The following is an 18,745-nucleotide window of genomic DNA, read 5'->3' as shown; positions in this document are numbered from 1 at the left end:
CATTAAATCAACACTTCACCAATGGTTGTTAGCAACCAGGTATGCCAAATATTTGGAAGCAAACAAGAAACCAACTCCAATTGAAGACGGCTTTAAAAGGGCTGATGAAAAAACATTGGAAAAAATGAACACATTTTTTTTGCCTGAAAATTGCTTCTTAGATGAGCAATTTGCTTGTAAAGTTAAAATCTACAAGCAACAAATTGCTTCCACTGGATTTTGGCAATTTCTACCCCTGAATACTACATATCATGACAACATTTTTGAATGCGTCTTCTGAATGCCTTTTTTTTTTTTTACTTCATTTAGCCATTTTCATGCTTGAAAATACTTAATTTTGACAAAAATGCATAAAATTTGCTTATATATGCATTTGTTAACTAATAGGCTATATATAACAACAACACAGTATGATTTAGAAATTATTATATTTTTGAAAAACTGTGATAGAGTAAAGCTGGGAAATTTGAAGCACAAAGTGGCGAAAGATTACTGTATATCCTTTTTTTATTTGAGAATTTTACAAGATTTATATTTGAATATTAGAAGAAAAATTTGATAATTTTACAAGCAGAAAGTTGTAATTTTAATATTAATACTATAATATTAACTTTAATATAAACTATTGCAATTTTTATTGCAAAGACCAAAGTCTAATGAGAAAAAATTAAGTAAATCTTTAAAAAAAAAACCTTCTTATTAGAAAAAGCGGGACATTTTTCAGAAATAACTAGCAATTTTACAACATGAACGTTGTAATTTTACGAGAAAAAAGACTGAACATTCCAAATAAAATACGAATTTTATGAGAAATTATTGCAACTTTACATGCTGAAAGTTGGCATATTATGTGAAAACGTAATTCTACAAGAAAAGATGTTTTACAAGTAAAACTCCTAATTCTACATGATTAAAGTGGGAATAAGATAAGAAAAGTTGGATGTTTATCAGGAAAAAAAAGCACATGCGCTGTGCATTTGCATGTGTACATCACAAATGAAAATGTTGTGGATTGCGTTACAGTTGGTTACACTGTGATGCATGTGTGATGCAAGTGGGGGCACCGGGCGCATTGTAGTTGGAGCACAGTGTAAGTTCATCATGAAAAATCTGACAGAGTTGTTTTTTGTGCACAGGTGTGGCAGTGCTCCACTGGATCACATCTCACTAAACCGTCTGTCTAATATGAGGAAGCGATACAGGTACTACATGATCCTTGTCTTTTGTGTTATCTAATGTGTTATATTTGACGTTTACATACACTCATAGGTGTGACTTAGTTTTGGCGTGTTAATGATTTATTTGAACTGTTGCTTTTTGCAGGGTGGAATTATACACCATTAGAAAAACAATAATCGAGTGCACAAGTTGAAATGTATTTACAATTTGCTGTAAATGTGGTTCCTATATAGTACATTCACGTGTACATTCATATTTGTGCACACAAGTGATGCTGAAGGGTCTGGAACAAGGTTATTCAACTCAATTGTTATGAGGGTCACGTTTTCAGAAAGCTAAGGACTAGGGTAGCCTTCAGTATTTTTTTTCATTTTCTATATAATGTAAGTCCTTCATATTTTTACCTCACCAAATGGATAATATAGTCCGAAATAAAGTCATATTTCACGCTTGTCAAAGATCCTCTATGTAGCAGGAGCACTCTGCTGTTGGGACCTACTGCAAAAAAAACACTTCTTTCTCTACTGTAGAGGATACAGTGTTGTAGCTCCACATCTTTTAGTCAGCTATACTGTATATGATGTGGTGTGTGTTTGTGTTTGACCGACAGGAATGGCCTCGGACCGTCGAAGGAAGGAGAGGCTCAGTACTCTGTGGTTCATTGCACTGGCTATATCAAAGCATGGCCCCCTGCAGGTAAACAAATACTTTGTGTGCACACCCTCCACTCAATGCTGCAGCCTGTGCCCCCTGAGAGACTGTGACCGTCTTTCATGGAAAGCAGCTGTGGCTTTTGCCCAGCTCATTGATCAGGATGTGCATTGAAGAAAAGATTCATAACAACCTGGTTCTCGTACCCAATATGATGCGCGTGAGCATCGGGTCACATCTTTTAGTATCTTTTTCAGTAGCGTGTGCTGTGGCGCAGTACAAAGCTAACATCCTATCTCTTTGTTTTCAAGTGGATCTTTTTGCCACGTGACATAACTGATGTTTGCTTTAAAGTAAATCTCTGGGTTCCAGTGTAGGATTTTCCACATTTGTTTACCTTTATGTTTCACCTTAAATGTATGACTGTGCACATATTTTTACTTTTTACATCATTTATATAACACATGTGACTTCAGATCACTCAAAAAGTATGGAAAATTGAGATGTTTTTAATTTGAAAATCTCTAACATATAATACACGTTAGAGATTACAAATATTAGAACTCCTCTTATCACATACAATGTAAATACAGTGGAAAATTGGTCATTAATTCGTTCAAGAAGGTCAGACTCTAACCGAAACGGACGCTAACTGAATCAATTAAGATAAGAAATCATGTAAATGCAATTCATCTGTTCCAGAAAGCCAAAAATGTTTTTATAGTTTTACAATTATAGTTTGACAATGAAAGGGATAAATTAACATTTAAGGTTACTTTTACCTTCAATGCAGATGTGATTGTTGAAGTGCCTGTTCCCAAAGACACAATGTGGCAGCGAGATCAACCACCACCATCTTCCTGTTTTGCCATGAGTTATTTCTTGACTTCAGTAGTTTTTCTCACATCAATAACCCAAAATAGAGCCAAAGAAAGTTGCAAATGCCAGCATTTTGACAAAGAAGGTGAGAAACACTGTTGAATTCAAGAAAAAACTCATTTGAAAACACGAAGGTGGTGTCCGTGTTGATCTCGCTGCCACATCATGTCTTTGCCAACATTCCGACTTGCAAATGTAAAGTCCTTAAATGTTGTTTTATCCCTTTCATTCATCGTTTATGTACCATTGTACGCTAACCGGAAAATGTACACAAACGCTGGCAAAACATAAAGTTTTGATGTTAACCGAAACGAACGCTAACCGAGGTTACACTGCAAAAAGTGTATTATTAAAACGTATGTACAGTAATCCCTCACCGCTTTGCGCCTCAAATTGCGTTTCATGAATAAATCATGATGTTTTGTGGTTTAATATTGCCTATTATTAGTCCAAAAATATGTATATTTAAGTAAATTTTATGAATTTTTGGTCTGAATTAAGCATTTTCAATAATACAAATTACTAAACGAATTAAAATGCAAATATAAGGCATTCAGGAGAAGACGCGTTCAACGACGTTGTGATGTTACGTAGTATTCTACAAAGGTCACTAGGAAAAAAGCTAATTTAATGTTTGTGTAATGTTGGGTGAGACACACAAGCATCAGACTTGTTTTAGCGGAACAACAGGCTTTTATTGCAGGTTTGGATGATCTCACAACATGCACAATAATCCCTAACACGGGATACTGTTGCGGCCGTAACCCATGCTTGACATCACTTCCGTAAACCCTCCCTCCCCCCAAATCAGCTGCCCTAACACATTTACAGCAACACGCACGAGCACAAGTCTTGTTTGTCTTATTTTCCGTTATGTGTACTGTATTGTGTAATACGCAAATATAGACAATAGAGGTGTTATTTAATGTCTAGAGGACTGTAATAATGTTAAAAACTTATGTTGAAGGTTGTAAACAGGTTACGACAGTATTTGATTTATAAATAAGGAATCCTAAATGGTGGAAATTCACTTATCACAGTCGCGTCTGGAACCAATTAAATTCTATAAATGAGGGATTACCGTACTGCCAAGTTGGGCACGATTTATGACAGAGAAATGAACATTAAATTCTGTTGGCCTTTCTTGTAGTCAACATGCCAATTACACGGTCCCTCAAAACAACATCTCTGGCATTGTGCTGTGTGATAAAACAGCATATTCTGGAGGGGCCTTTTATTGTGGCCAGCCTCATGCACACCTATGCAATAATCATGCTGCCTAATCAGCATCTTGACATGCCCCGCCTGTGAAGTCGATGGATTATCTCAGCACAGGAGAAGTGCTCACTAACACAGACTTAGACACATTTGTCAAGAACATTTGAGAGAAATAGGCCTTTTGTGTACATACAAAATGTTCAGCTCATCAAAGATGGGAACAAAAACAAAAGTGTTGCATTTATATATTTTTTGAGTGTATGTACACAACAAATAATGTGTCCCATTCCAAAAAGCATATGTGCTTGGAAGATGAATAATTGTTTTATCCTCGTCTTTTTTCCATTGTCTTGTTTATAAGAAGCTAATCGAATACCATCTGAAAATGTGAACTATGTGGCTGACACTTCTGTTGTGGAAGCGAACATCACGCAAAGCCTTTGAAGGTTTGAACGTATCTGGATGAAGTCACGTACCACATGTGTGTTCGCTGACACAGATTCCTTACACCAGCAATATTTCTTCGGAATGTCCCGGGCACATGACTGCTGGCAAACGGTTGTCATCTGCACACGCAGTCATAAACTTGGGAAGAAGGCATGCGATGCGGACAAACAACTTTGCACATGGTGCACTCCTGCTGCTGTAATTGCCTGCTGAATGAAGCGTGTCCCTGGAGAAAGAAGACGAAAGAAATGATTATTTATGCTTCCATTTGGAGATGATCTGATGAAGTATGTGAAATTTATAACATGCTTACTGGTTAGAAACCAAAACATGCATGTAGCTGCACATGATCACCTTAGCCCTTTAGATGCTTGATGCTCGATGCTTTACTATATGCATTCAATTATTAGAGCATGTATTGAATTCAATTGTGTTTCTCACCTCAAGTTTCTTTTAATCAGGACTGCAAAATAACCCAAAATAGAGCCAAAGAAAGTTGCAAGTGCCAGCTTTTTGATCAAGAAGGTGAAAAACACTATTGAATTCAGGAAATAACACATAGCAAGACACCAAGCTGGTGTCCTTGTTGATCCTGCTGCCACATCTTGTCTTTGTCAACACGTCATCATGTGTCTTCAATGAAGGTAAAAGTAACCTTAAATGGTCATTTATCCCAGGAGTGTCCAGAGTGCGGCCTGGGGGCCAGTTTCGCCCTGCGGCTGTTTTTTTATTGGCCTGCAGCACATTCTAAAAATATAATTTATCAAAAAAACACCAAAAATGGAAAAATCATCAGTAATTTTGGAAGAATGAAGTCGAAATATTAAGGCAATTCAATTTTAATGTAATAAGAAGAAGTTGTAATTTTACAGGAATAACATTGTAATATTGTGAGGAAAAATAACCTTATGAACCTTTTATGAGAAACAAACAAAAAAAATTTCTAAAGTTGTAATATTTGGAAAATTAGGTTGCAGAAAATATTACAGTCAAAATATTATGGGAATAAAGTCATACTTAAGAGAAGAAAATTTACAAGAAGAAAGTTGTTTGGGAAAACTTAAAAAAAAAAAAAGAACAGCAGAAATGTAAAAAAATAGCCGTAATTTTACAAGAATAAAGTCAAAATATTATGAGAAAAAATGTCTTATTCTATCAAGAGAAAAAAATTGCTATTTTACCAGAATGAACTCGTAATGTTATGAGGAAAAATAATGCCATTTTAATAGCTTAGAGTTTTATTATTGAAGAAGAAATATGTTATTGCCGCGACCCTAGTGGGGATAAGCGCCACAGAAGCGTCAATCGCCTCGATTTGCCCTGCTTTATCCATGATGACAGTGGACCTGCTGTCAGTCACTCTTTGTTTTATTGGTTATGCCACTGCTGTGACTTCCAAATATGATACTTTTTCAGTATTTCCACCTCCTTTACCGTGAAAGTCTGCTTCTTCATCCTCATTGTCTTCCCACCAGCCGTCATTACAATTTAGTCAAGGCTCTGTCAATATGGACGCCACATTCATGAGTTACTTTTCATTGATCTCCTATGGTGAAGTGGAGGCATGGAAAGGGCGTAACTTGAGGCAGAGTTGCATATGCACACTTCTCAAAGCATACTCCACTTTTTATAGGTCTGAATGTTTTTGTCCATACGCACATTTCGGGTTTCTGGCGTACACAGAATTTTAGTCAGATTTCACGCACATTTTTATAAATGAGGCCCCTGAACAGACTGTGAATTTCTCTCTGAGGTAACAAGAAGGATTCTTGTTTTTCTTTTCCTGATACTCGTATGGAGGAGTCATGTTGAACATTGTGACTAATACATCATTTCAGAAGAGACTGGTACATGTTGTTTCAAAGTTCAAATGGCAACAGGAAAGATAAATGTTTGCAATAATGGCTCTTTCACACCAGACTGTATCTCCCCTCAGGTATGACAGTACCTGATGAAGACACAGAAGCAGGCCAGACTGGGAAGTACTGCCTCGTGGCAATTGGAAGACTGCAGGTGTGTGCAGTCATTTGGATCGTTGCAGAAATCCCTCTGAGAAAACTAACAAAACCATAGCTGTGTGTCTTTTCATGTTTACAAAGTCCGGAATGTATAATTCGAGAAGCAAATGTGGTGTATATATAGTACTCATATACACTATTTGAATCTCATTTAATTTTTTGTTTGAACCAGCACTACAAAGCCGGTCATGTAACGTTTGGATTTTGGTTTGGCAAAAATTAAAGTTTGTATTGGCTTGCTTAAGAACAGTGCAATAGACAAAAACAGAAAAAGGCATCGTGAATACTACTAATAAAAGCTCCGACCGAAAAAGAAGCTAGACCAAAAGGTGCAACAGGAGCAGTGCAACGGAGGTGGCAGGAAATGCACAAAAACGAGTAGCTACAAAAACAGGAATAGGAATACTAAACCCTGATAAAAGACACTACTTCTTTGCGTGATTCAGAGTGAATGGAACACAAGGAATCTGGCATCTTCCTGAAGAACACCACTAATTGGAAAGTGGCTGCGGGTGTGCCTTGTTATTTATTAAAATAATATTTTTGTTGTTAGAGCATAGACAATTTGTTTACGACCTTCTAAATACACTTTTTAATATGATTAGAGCTCTCTAGAAATGAAATAACTCCCCTATAGTCATGTTTACAATCCTATTACCCAGTGTAGTAATATAGACATAATCGGAGAAAATAAGACATATTAGACGTAAATAAGACTTGTTCTTTTTTTTTTAACTTTCTGTTCTGTACAGTATTTCCTGCAGTGGTTACTCATTACTGACACCTAGTGACCAGTGTAGAATACTACATATCCTTACAATGTCTTTGAATGAGTTCTCCAAATGCCTTACATTTGTATTTTAATTCATTTAGCTATTTCTATGTTTGAAAATGCTGAATATGTCAAATTTGTTTAAATATGCATATTTTTCGACTGATAATAGGCCGTATTCCACCACAAAACTGCATGATTTATAAACTAATATGTTTTTAAAAACAATGATAGAGTGAAGTCGCACAGTTCGAAGCGCAGAGTGGCGAGGGATTGTTGTAGTGGTAGAAAAACATGAGTGTTGCTGGATGCACTCCATAATATTGACGTATTTAAGTATATCTATCATTAAATTTGTTTCTAACTCACCCCCGTAATGTAAACCTTTACCGCCTCCGTTCCATGCCGCACCAGCTTGATACACACATATGGTACCAATTGAATTTTTAATACATTAATAATTAGGGCTATCAAAAATAATGCGCTAACAGCAGTAACTTTCATTTATTTAATTAATTACGTAAAATGTATTAGTGTAATTAATACATGCGCACCAGAGCAAGCACTCCTCTCTGTTATGACGGCAGAGGGATCCGTGAGATGCACTTAGGGACACAAAATTGTTTTACAATGCGTGTCTGTGTGGGTGGGTGTGTGTGTGTATGTGTATGCATGCGTGCGTGCATGTGTGTGTGTAAATAAACAGGAAGATAAAGAAAAACATGAAGTGGATATATGACTCACTTCGTAACTCTTAATTTGGATGTACAATTTGCTCATCATAACACGGTTTAAAGTGTGATTCAAATGTTCTGCTACTATTAAAGAGACTAGTGTTAGACAAATCGATTTTTAGACTTGTGTGGTATCTTTTAGCTTGATTGACATATTCAGTTCATTTGGAGCTGTTAATACAGACAAATATATACAATCCTGTCCTGTCATTTATGTTTCTCTTCATTAAATACAGTTTTAAAAGAAAAGCATATTTCAGACATAGTTGCTAATGGCGATTAATCATAATTAATTCAAGAATTTATTAATCTGATTAAATTTGACAGTCCTATTAATAATAAAATACATTTAATGTCTGAAAATATATAATATATTGGACTGTAAATATCATTTTCTGACAAAGTCCTTATCTTCTTTCTTCAGATTGATGATAAAATGGTTGATGTAAATGTGCTCTACCCTACCGTCAGGTGACGAGCTCTCCAGTCTCCATGGATATGAACGGACTCACCGTACCCACAGAGTTCTTGTCACGCCACAACTCCGATGGCGTTGTCACTTTTGTCGACCCGCGCTGCATCAACGTCATTGGCTATCAGCCTCAGGTAAGCAAGCTATGCTATGCTAATGGTTTGGCTTATCTGGAGCATGCTTAACAGAGCGCCCTACCTTTGCATGAAAAGGAGTAGGAAGAAGTTAGTTAATCCAACCCTTTCTCCATGTCTTAGCAATTGTACACTTCCTGTTTTTAACATGGACCAGGTTACCATTTTATAATAGCTGAAGAAGAAGACAAAGATAAAAGTTTGTAGACAACTTGTTTGGTAAGAAATGAAAAACTCATAAATACTGTAAAAGTAATAATAACAAAATGACATAAATATTGCATCGCAATACGTAGGTTATATGATAGCAAAAAAATACCTTAAATAATAGGAACAAATAATAAATAATTGAAGTAAAAACAGAAAGAAACATTGTACAGTCAATAGATAATTATAGAATTGTGTGCTCACAATCCAACAGCAACATTACATTTGACAATAACTGATTATTAATTATAGGAACAGATGCCATGATATCAAGAAATGTATGTCATCCATTGATCATTATTAATAAGTTATTAATAATTTATATTCATATTCCTCAGTTGAATTCCTCATGATCCTCAGATTTTCACTCTCGCCTGCAAACTTTTAGTGATCACCTTCAGACATCAATGCAAACAGAGCAGCTACAATCAAAAATATCATCTGCTTGCACAGGAGCGGAGCAACGAGGCTGGCCTGAAGATCAGTTAAAAAAAAAAAGTATGATACCATGCACAAAAATGAGTAACAACAAAAACGGGGATAGGAATACTAAACTGTGATGCACGAAACTGGAAGCGGATGAGAGAACGTTTTCTCAGTACTTGGTGTGGTGCAAAGTAGCATCGAAGACGATGAAGAGGAACAATCCAGCATCCTCCAGCTGGATTGTGCCTCGTTGCTCTTTCCAGAGAAACTGGAGAGGAAATACAGAATGAAACCAGTATGGGGGACAAAGTCCAGAAAACCGAAATTGGTATTTACAGATTTTATTAAATGGTGCAAAAAAACAAAGACATTGTCAAAAGCTACAGAACTACTTCAGAAAACGAGTACTGATGTATCATAAAACATTAAAACAATGCACCCTTTGTTAAAGCAAATCTCGTAGTTTGCTCACTGGTGATGAGTGTACAACAGCAGCTCAATAGTCGACATCTTTGCTACGTATTGGAGGGAGAGGGACTATTCAATGAAATACTCGTACTCTATATACTGAACTCCCCATGAAGACACTCCATAGTATTAATATTAGTATCATGTTATGCTCTTCTCACTTTATTTGAATTTTTAAATGTACGATTATTTTCTTGTTGCGAAGGACCTGTTGGGGAAAGACATTCTGGAGTTTTGCCATCCCGAGGACCAGAGTCACCTGAGAGAAAGTTTTCAACAGGTAATTTCATCATCTTTATATCCATATAAACACACAGTGGAAGCGATTCAGTGTTTGCGACCTCGCAAATTTGCAGATATTCAGAAATGTATTTCATTCAGCCATTTTGTCCATAAAAAACACACCTCATTCACCATTCATCAGTAATATATTTTATAAATAGGTGATAATACAGGTAAAATGTACAGCATACATGCACCACTGTTAAAAAAGCCCACAATTTTTACATGTCTTTCTGCTTCACTGATGATACAGTAATGCCTTGACCCTTTGTGCTTTGAATTTCGCGGCTTCACTCTATTTTTTTTTTAATGTATATTTAAGCCAATTTTACATATTTTTCCCTAAATGAACCATTTTCAAGCATAGAAATGGCTAAATGAATACAAATATAAGGCATTCAGAAGACCCATTCAAAGGCGCAGTATTGATAAGTAGTATTCTACACTTGTCACTAGGTGTCAGTAATATCACTGTTGGGTGAGACACCAAGCACCAGACTTGACTGCATTGTAGGTTTGAATGAATAACCCACGCCAAGCTAACTAAACCTCAACTGTGAATCTCCGACGTCACTTCCTGTTGTGCCACCAGAACACATTTACAATTGTTGCTGTACGTAATGTACGTTAAACACGTACATTATAGCTGTCTAATTTAGGCAAGGCAAAAGCAAGGTGAGTTTATTTATAGAGCACAATTCATACACAAGGTAATTCAAAGTGCTGTACAGAAAATCACTACATAAAGTTCCATAAATGATTCCATGGAACAAAGAAGAATGACGAGATAAATAAGTGTATTCAGCTTGCATTAAGCTTAAGCTTGCATACATTGCTTAAGTTGAGGATTGTCACACATCTTCTAGAAGATTGTTCCAGATTTTGGCACCGTAAAACTGAAAGCCTCACCGTGTTTGGTCCTGACTCTGGGCACCCGCACTACCTGAGCTTTGTGGCTCTATTTGTCTTATTTATTATCCACCCTGTATGCTGCTTATCTTCACTAGGGTCGCGGGTATGCTGGAGACCTATCCCAGCTGATTTCGGGCGAGAGGCAGGGTACACATTGACAACAACCATTCACACTCATACCTATGGACAATTTACAGTCGGCAATTAACGTAACGTGCATGTTTTGGAATGGGTGAGGAAACCTGAGTACCCGGAGAAAACCCACGCAGACAGCATGCACACTCCACACAGAGATGCCCAAGCGGAGATTTGAACCCACATCTTCCGGATCTCCTGACTGTGTGGCCAACCACTAGGCCACCGTATGGCCTTCAGAGAGGTTGTGTACCACAAATATACACATTAGTCCTCAATCAGGTCATCAGATTGTACCTTTATGCATTCCCTCCTTTATGCATACCCACATAGTGTCAGCATTTGGGAGCAAATATGAGGTGAAAGAAAAAGGGGAAAAAGGGTAGTAGTCTATCTGTGCAAAGATCCCCGTTATAGTTGAGACGCACTGAACAAAGATACAGTATCAACTTCAGTCATATGTTCAACGCAAGGACTTTCCACCTGCTTGTTGGTGCCACTATGAATCCATCATATTCTACGATAACATTGTCAGTCTTCGAATGTGGTTTTGAAAACATAAGAGGGTCCTTTAAAAAATGCTAAAATGATATAATTGTATATTTTGTTCTAGTTTCAAAGTATTTCAAGTATTTCTATCAGCTTCTTCCCAACTCAGAACTATAACATTGTTGGCTAATCCTTTTACATGTTTGAGCATTTTTTGTCAAAACAGCATCCCCTGTTTTAACAACCAAAAAAAAACAAAACATCCCCACAACCTATAAATTATGAAGTGCACAGTGGAATGTGTTGGGGTGAAGTTATGAAATCCTTATGTATTACACTTAGGACCCAAATGGATATAAATGCTAAATTCATATAAACACATATTTTTTTCTAGTTTCAAAGATATTCTAAGAATATTTCCATCAGCTTCTTCCCTAATCAGAACTATAACATACTATAACAATTATGAAGTGCCGAGTGGAATGTTTGGGGTCAGGTTATTAAAGCCTTATGTCAGTACATCATAACAACATTGATTTTGATTATTAAAAACCATATAAATTCATATTTTTTCCTCTTTAAAAGTTTACATCCTTTAATCAGCTTCTGCCCTAATTCAGTTGTATTCATTTATGAAGTATTTTATTTTATAGGACCCCCTATTTTAACAAGAAATACACAAATATGTCAATGAATGGTAACAAACTTGATTTTGATGCCTTATTAGTTGTATATTTAAAAAGAAAAGCTATTACACTGAGGACCCTTGATTGAAGAGGTTGTCACAGGTATCACCTCATGTGATGGCAAAATGACATGATGGTTTGAATGGTAGTAAGTGGGGGCTAGTTTGGGTTGCGGGTCATCTGTGTGTAATGTATGTGTAACCTTTATGACAAGAAGAACTTTAATCCAAGACATTAGAAAGAAAATGCCATTTGCATGAATGCTGGCAAAAATGTATTAATATGAAAAAGTGTCTCAAAGGGCCCAGTTGGGTCGCCGTAGGGTTAAATCATCAGCAAATGCTGTTGATTTACGGGAAGGACTCTCTTCACATGCGGGTTCAATGGGTTGTGATCATAGGATTTGGGAGCTGGCACAGGAAAATCCATTTCATGTCTGCTTTGGCTGAGTCTGACGTTTGCCTTGTCACACGCAGCTCATCTGGGTAAAGTCTAGTTAAGTTCAAGGGTGCAACGCTTATGTGAAAAATGCCTACGTGGACTGAAGTGATGGCCCCAACTCCATCTGTATTTTATTTAAGTCTTTTTAGCTCCAATTGAATCCTTCAGTCTTTTAATGTATTGACAGAGCTGGCTACAGACACCCAGTCACACTCACAAAAAATATGCATAAAAATGACAATATGGTCAAAATACTGACTTCCCTAATAATTGCGCACACAGTGTACATCCATAGGCTATTGAACATATTCTTGCTATCATTCTATATTCTATTATAACTGGGGGAGGAAGAGAACCATGCAAACCGAGAACAGGAAATATCTGCAGTGGAGAAAATGAAGTATTTCACCCCCTGCTGATTTAGTAAGTTGGCCCTCTTACTAAAGGGGAGAGGGAAGGGATGAAATACAGTACTTATTTCCACCACTGTATGTCACATATAGGCCCAAGTCAAGCTTCAACACCAAATTCCAACCTGACCATTCATGCTGTGGAAGTGCAGTTGTGACGCCACTACTATTTGATTCTGTTAGACATTAGCTCAAGTGTGTCCACATTCTAAAAATATCATTTAACAAGAAAACTAAAGGGAAAAAAACTAAAATATGGAAAAATCAGCAGTAATTTTATGAGAATAAAGTCAAAATATTAAGACAAAAAAGTTGTAATCTAACAAGAAAAAGTTTTATGAGAATAACTTTTGGATATTATGAAGAAAAATAACATAATTTTAGTTGAATAAAATGTAAATATTAAAGAAAAGTAAGTTATTTTTTAAAGTCATTATATTAAAACAACGAATACAGTTATAATTTTTTGGGAAAAATGGTTGCGGAAAAGTTATAATGTTACTAAAATAACATATTATAGGAAGAAAATCATAACTAGGAGAAGAAAAAAAGTTGAAACAGTTAGAAAATTAACAAAAACAACAGCAGAAATGGAAAAAAACAATACAAAGCCAAAGTATAACTTGGATTGTGAGGAGAAAAAAAGTTGCAATTTTATGAGAATAAACTTGTAATATAATGAGAAACGCAGTGATCCATGCGTGCAGTGTAGTGTCTTGCCCTAACTAACGTCTTGGGCATTGTGTTCCTCCCACTCGTTCACAGTGTGCGAGCATGCCAAAACAAAAACATCATGGAACTTAACTACCAACACATGCCACGAAAACTATCTTGCAGAGGTAGCATGGTTAAAAGCTTAATATGGCATTTGAAGAACAAACACTTGACGGAGTATGGTGAGTTTTCGAGGCTTACGTTGTGATCATCAGTCAAACGGCAGCTGCCGCAGCCATGTGGACCACCCTCGCCCGTTTGTGTGTGACAGTCAGATTCAGATGGCTAAGCAAATAACCCCGAAAAATAATTGAATTCATGGAACGAGATGACGTGCTTTTCTCAGTGGTGGAAGACACCGGGTTCGCTGAGTGCTCTCTCATTTACCTGGAAGTCCTGCTAGAGCTCCACCAATGTACTCTCACATATAAAGTCTCCTTAAAAAAGGTGTCTCATCAGTTTCACATGTGATATATGTTTTTGTCTCAATTAAGGTGATTTTTTCCCCTTATTTTATATCATTTAGCCAGTAGCAGGGGTGAAGCCAGAAATTTTGGGCCCCATGGGAAAAAAAAAATCATGCCCTTGCACCTTTCTGTTTTCATTAGATATATGGCCCAAAAGTTTGATCGACCCTGCATTAGACAATTTGTGTTTTCATGCACATGAACATGCTGCCAACTCTGTACCCCAATGAAATCGGAATGGATCGTCTAAAGCTACTTAAGGCTCAGTTGTGAGGTATGCAAAACATCCATCTTGATGCCAGGCTTTTGTCATTCAGGTGGTGAAGCTAAAGGGTCAAGTTCTGTCGGTGATGTACCGTTTCCGCATGAAAAACAGGGAGTGGATGCTGATCCGTACCAGCAGCTTTACCTTCCAGAACCCCTACTCTGATGAGATAGAGTATATCATCTGCACCAACACAAATGTCAAGTAAGTGACTCGTACACACACAATATTTGTACTTGCAAAGTGACGTCTTCAGACTTTAATTAGTTTGCGTTTAAAGAATAGGAGTATAGTTTACCATCCATCCATTTTCTTTTGTACAGTTTACCAATTACCAGAATATTTTCAGACTAAATAAATAATAATTTAATATTTTACAGTTTACACAGTGGACTACGAAGAAAAAATAACAAGTCTAATTAGTGATGCCAACACATATGAGCAACTTAAAAGGGACCCATCCAGTAGGTATAAGAAAGAAATCATACACTGTCTCCAAAAGTTAGAGAAGGAAGAACTAATTGACAGACAGATGTATCATAGGTTATACCCTGGGGAGGCTACACCATGTATCTATGGCCTTCCAAAAATCCACAAGGAAGGGTTTCCCCTCAGACCCATTGTCTGTAGCATTGACTCTACCACGTACAATGTAGCGAAATATGTAAAAACAGTCTTATCCCCATTGGTAGGCAACACTGATCATCATATAGAGAACACAAAAGGGTTTGTGGCGAGCATCAAAGACCTCAGATTGGAGCCAGAGGAAACTTTGGTGTCTTATGATGTGACTTCACTTTTCACATCTGTCCCCACCTCAGCAGCAGTCTCGGTGGTGAGGAAGAGACTGCTCGAGGACTCAACTCTGCATCAGAGAACAAAACTTAGTGCTGACCACATCTGCCAATTACTGGAAATTTGCCTTAACACCACATATTTTCAGTTTAGAGGGAAATTCTACAGACAAATCCATGGTTGTGCTATGGGCTCACCAGTCTCACCCATAGTGGCGAATCTGTACATGGAAGAGATGGAGGAACAGGCTCTCACATCCTTCTCAGGGACAAAACCAAGGCACTGGTTTAGATACGTGGATGACACCTTTGTCATAATCAAAAAACAAGAAATTCAGTCTTTCACAGATCACATCAATGCGGTGGACACCAATATCAAATTTACTCGCGAGGACACTAAAGAAAACCAACTAGCCTTCTTAGACTGCAAGGTAATTATAGGAAAGGACAGACAGCTACTTACAGAGGTCTTTAGAAAGGCCACACACACTGACCAATACCTGCTTTTTGAATCAAACCATCCACTACAACATAAACTAGGGGTTATTAGGACCCTCCAACATAGAGCGGAACAAATACCAACTAGTGCTGAGGGAAAGAAAAAGGAGACACAACATGTCCAGAGAGCACTCTCAACCTGTGGGTACCCACGGTGGGCTTTTAACAAATGTCAAAAGAAGAGAGTAGAGAAAGAAACCCAAAAGCCCACAGAAGCAAAAAGGAGAGGAGTGGTAGTCCCTTATGTAGCGGGGGTCTCCGAAAAAAAAACTCCAGAGGATCTTATGGCAACACAAAATTCCTACCTATTTCAAACCAGTAAATACCCTGAGACAAAAATTAGTGCATCCTAAAGACAAGGCTCCAAACCAGAAACAGAGCAATGTGGTCTATTCCATCCACTGTAAAGATGAGGAATGCAAAGAGCACTACATTGGGGAAACTAAGCAAATGCTCCAAAAAAGGCTTTATCAACATCGCAGGGACAATGCTAGTGGTCCTCAATCAGCAGTACATCTACACCTTAAAGCTACCAATCACTCTTTTCAGGACAGCGAGGTAAAGATTTTGGCCAAAGAAAACAGATGGTTTGAAAGAGGAGTAAAGGAAGCTATTTTTGTCAAACAACAGAACCCATCATTGAATCGGAATGGTGGTTTGAGGTTTAATTTGGACCCTGTGTTCAGCAGGTTACTGAGACCAAAACCCACAGCTCTTAGTCTTGCAAATGAGTTGAAGGCAGGGCCGAGCCAGAACAATAGATGCTAACAAGCCAGTATCAGAGTCGTTCATACCCAATTCAGGGAGCGACACTTCCCTTTTATCGTAGGTGTGAATAACAGGATAGGATTATACCACTGCTCCGCCCAGGCTTAGTGTAACGAACCAATAGGAGGAGGGTGTTGGCACACCAATTCCGCCCACTCTTACTGTATTTAAGGCCTAAGCTACCAGCACTTATTAGTTTGCTGACGAAGCTCTTCGGATGAGGAGCGAAACGTCCGACACCTTCTACACAGAAGTACAGATGACGTCTCAAGAAGCCTTTTCCTCAATATTTTACAGTTGTTTTTTTAAATATAAAAATATTAGGGCTGTCAAAAATTGTGTGTTAATGGTGGTAACCAATTTCATTAATTAATTAATTAATTAATTTCTGGGTTTAAGTTTCATTTAAAAACTGCATTTTGTGTTCAGTTGTGTTGTCATTGACTAATATTTAAATTTGTTTGATGATCTGAAACATTTAAGTGTGACAAACATGCAAAAAAATCAGAAATCAGGAAGACGGCAAACACTTTTCACACCAATGTATATACTATTGTATAAGTGTATAAGGTTGGACAAATTCAGAAGACTGCGCCACCTGGAATACAGAATGAAATTTAGGTTGTGGATCGGTCAAGGTCACAGTAGCTTCACATCTGTCACATTCTTCTTGTGTAATCTTCCAGGAATGCCAGAAATGACTTGTCTAGCATCTGGTACAAATGTCCATTTGGACCGAGTGAAGTACTGATGAGGTCATGGTCGCTTGGCACTCACTAACTATATTTGAGCGGGAAGTCAAGAAGTCCCACTGGCTTATATTATACCAAGTGGCCCCGAGAAAATCAAGTGTGCAACATCATTGGAGAAAATGTTCAGAAACCGTGTGATGGCTCTTGGACTCTGATGCTGACACTACAATGTTGTACAAAATCTTTTTACAATCTAGCCTCGGTTTTTGAACAATATTGCTTGAAACAGACTAGTCCATTTGTAGTATGGAGTGGAATGGAGTGCCCAAACAAAGCACTCGACACGTTGCTGACTCACTATCTGTGCATTTTTTATTGAGTGTGACTGCTAAATAATGAGCCATGGGGTCAAAGAAAGTTGCGAGTACCACCAGGTTGATAAAAAAGGTGAGAAACGGTATTGAAGTCAATCTCACCAGGATGTACGAGAAGTCCGCATCAACACCAGATTAATTGAATTTAAATTATTATTGAATTACATTATTTCTTATTCAAAATTGAGAATCTCAACGAAGGGTCAAAAGACTGAACGTATAAAAACATGAAACAAGACTTAACATGGGAGCTAGTAGCCAGCAAACAAGCGAACAAGGAAGTAGTGGTACAGAAGGGCGACCTCAGGTCTACATTAGGCAAGGCAAGGCAAGTTTATTTATAGAGCACAATTTATACACAAGTAAGTCAGCTTGGATTTGAACATTGCCAAAGTTGAGGATTGTCGCACGTCTTCTGCAAGACTGTTCCAGATTTTGTCAGCATAAAACTGAAACGTAGCCTCACCGTGTTTAGTCCTGACTCTGGGCACCCGCAGGAGACCACGACCTGAGCTTCTCAGAGCTCGAGATGGTTTATGTGGCTCTAACATGTCAGAGATGTACTTCGGCGCAAGACCATGAAGAAACTTGTCCATAAGCAGAGGTGTTTTAAAGTCTATTCTCCTGAGGACAGGAAGCCATTGCAGAGACCTGAGTACTGGACTAATATGGTAATATATCTTGGTTCTAGTCAGGGCTCGAGCAGCAGCATTCTAGATGTGGTACAGCTGTTTTACAGCTCGTTTAGTGAGCCCGGTGAGAAGGCCTTTATAGTGGTCTGCCTGCTGGAGACAAAGGCATGGATTAGTCTCTCTAAATCTGGCTTGGACACTATTCTCTTGATTTTGGCAATGTTTTTTATTGGGTAAAAAGCTGGTGATGTTATTCATTTAATGTGGCTGTTAAAGTTCAGATCTGAGTCCATTATTACCCCTAGATTTCTAACCTGATGATTAGGTTTTAGGTTAAATTCACAAGAGAAGAAGAAGGGGCAGAAACACTTATATTGTGTTTTTATTTTTGAGTTTGGAAAAGTTCATGCTCGGTGTAGGCATTCGTTTCTGTCAATGCGCCAAGGAAGGGTAGTTAAGGCTTGTTTGGGTAATGCTTAAAGGGACGAAAATACGGCAAAATACTAAGTATTACATGTTATCATGAATGTACCTGTTACCAAATGGTCACAGCATGTATATAAAACCTTGTTGGAGGTTTT

At 37.6% G+C, this 18,745-nt stretch overlaps 1 protein-coding gene across 2 annotated transcripts in view; it reads left to right on the top strand.

Annotated features, from left to right (window-relative positions):
* The window catches only part of arnt2 (aryl-hydrocarbon receptor nuclear translocator 2), a 68,996-nt gene that overhangs the window by 36,121 nt on the left and 14,130 nt on the right, over positions 1–18,745 (top strand). For both annotated transcript variants that reach the window (XM_054770182.1, XM_054770183.1), the window contains 6 exons: positions 1,137–1,202; positions 1,790–1,875; positions 6,311–6,387; positions 8,370–8,504; positions 9,811–9,885; positions 14,459–14,610. In XM_054770182.1, coding sequence (XP_054626157.1) covers positions 1,137–1,202; positions 1,790–1,875; positions 6,311–6,387; positions 8,370–8,504; positions 9,811–9,885; positions 14,459–14,610 — 591 coding nt within the window. The remainder of the gene's footprint in view (positions 1–1,136; positions 1,203–1,789; positions 1,876–6,310; positions 6,388–8,369; positions 8,505–9,810; positions 9,886–14,458; positions 14,611–18,745) is intronic.

This window comes from Dunckerocampus dactyliophorus, chromosome 3 (genome assembly GCF_027744805.1).
Source record: "Dunckerocampus dactyliophorus isolate RoL2022-P2 chromosome 3, RoL_Ddac_1.1, whole genome shotgun sequence".
In the NCBI taxonomy this organism is placed as follows: domain Eukaryota; kingdom Metazoa; phylum Chordata; class Actinopteri; order Syngnathiformes; family Syngnathidae; genus Dunckerocampus; species Dunckerocampus dactyliophorus.
Note: the sequence above shows the minus strand (reverse complement) of the source record. Positions and strands in the feature narration are given on the sequence as shown.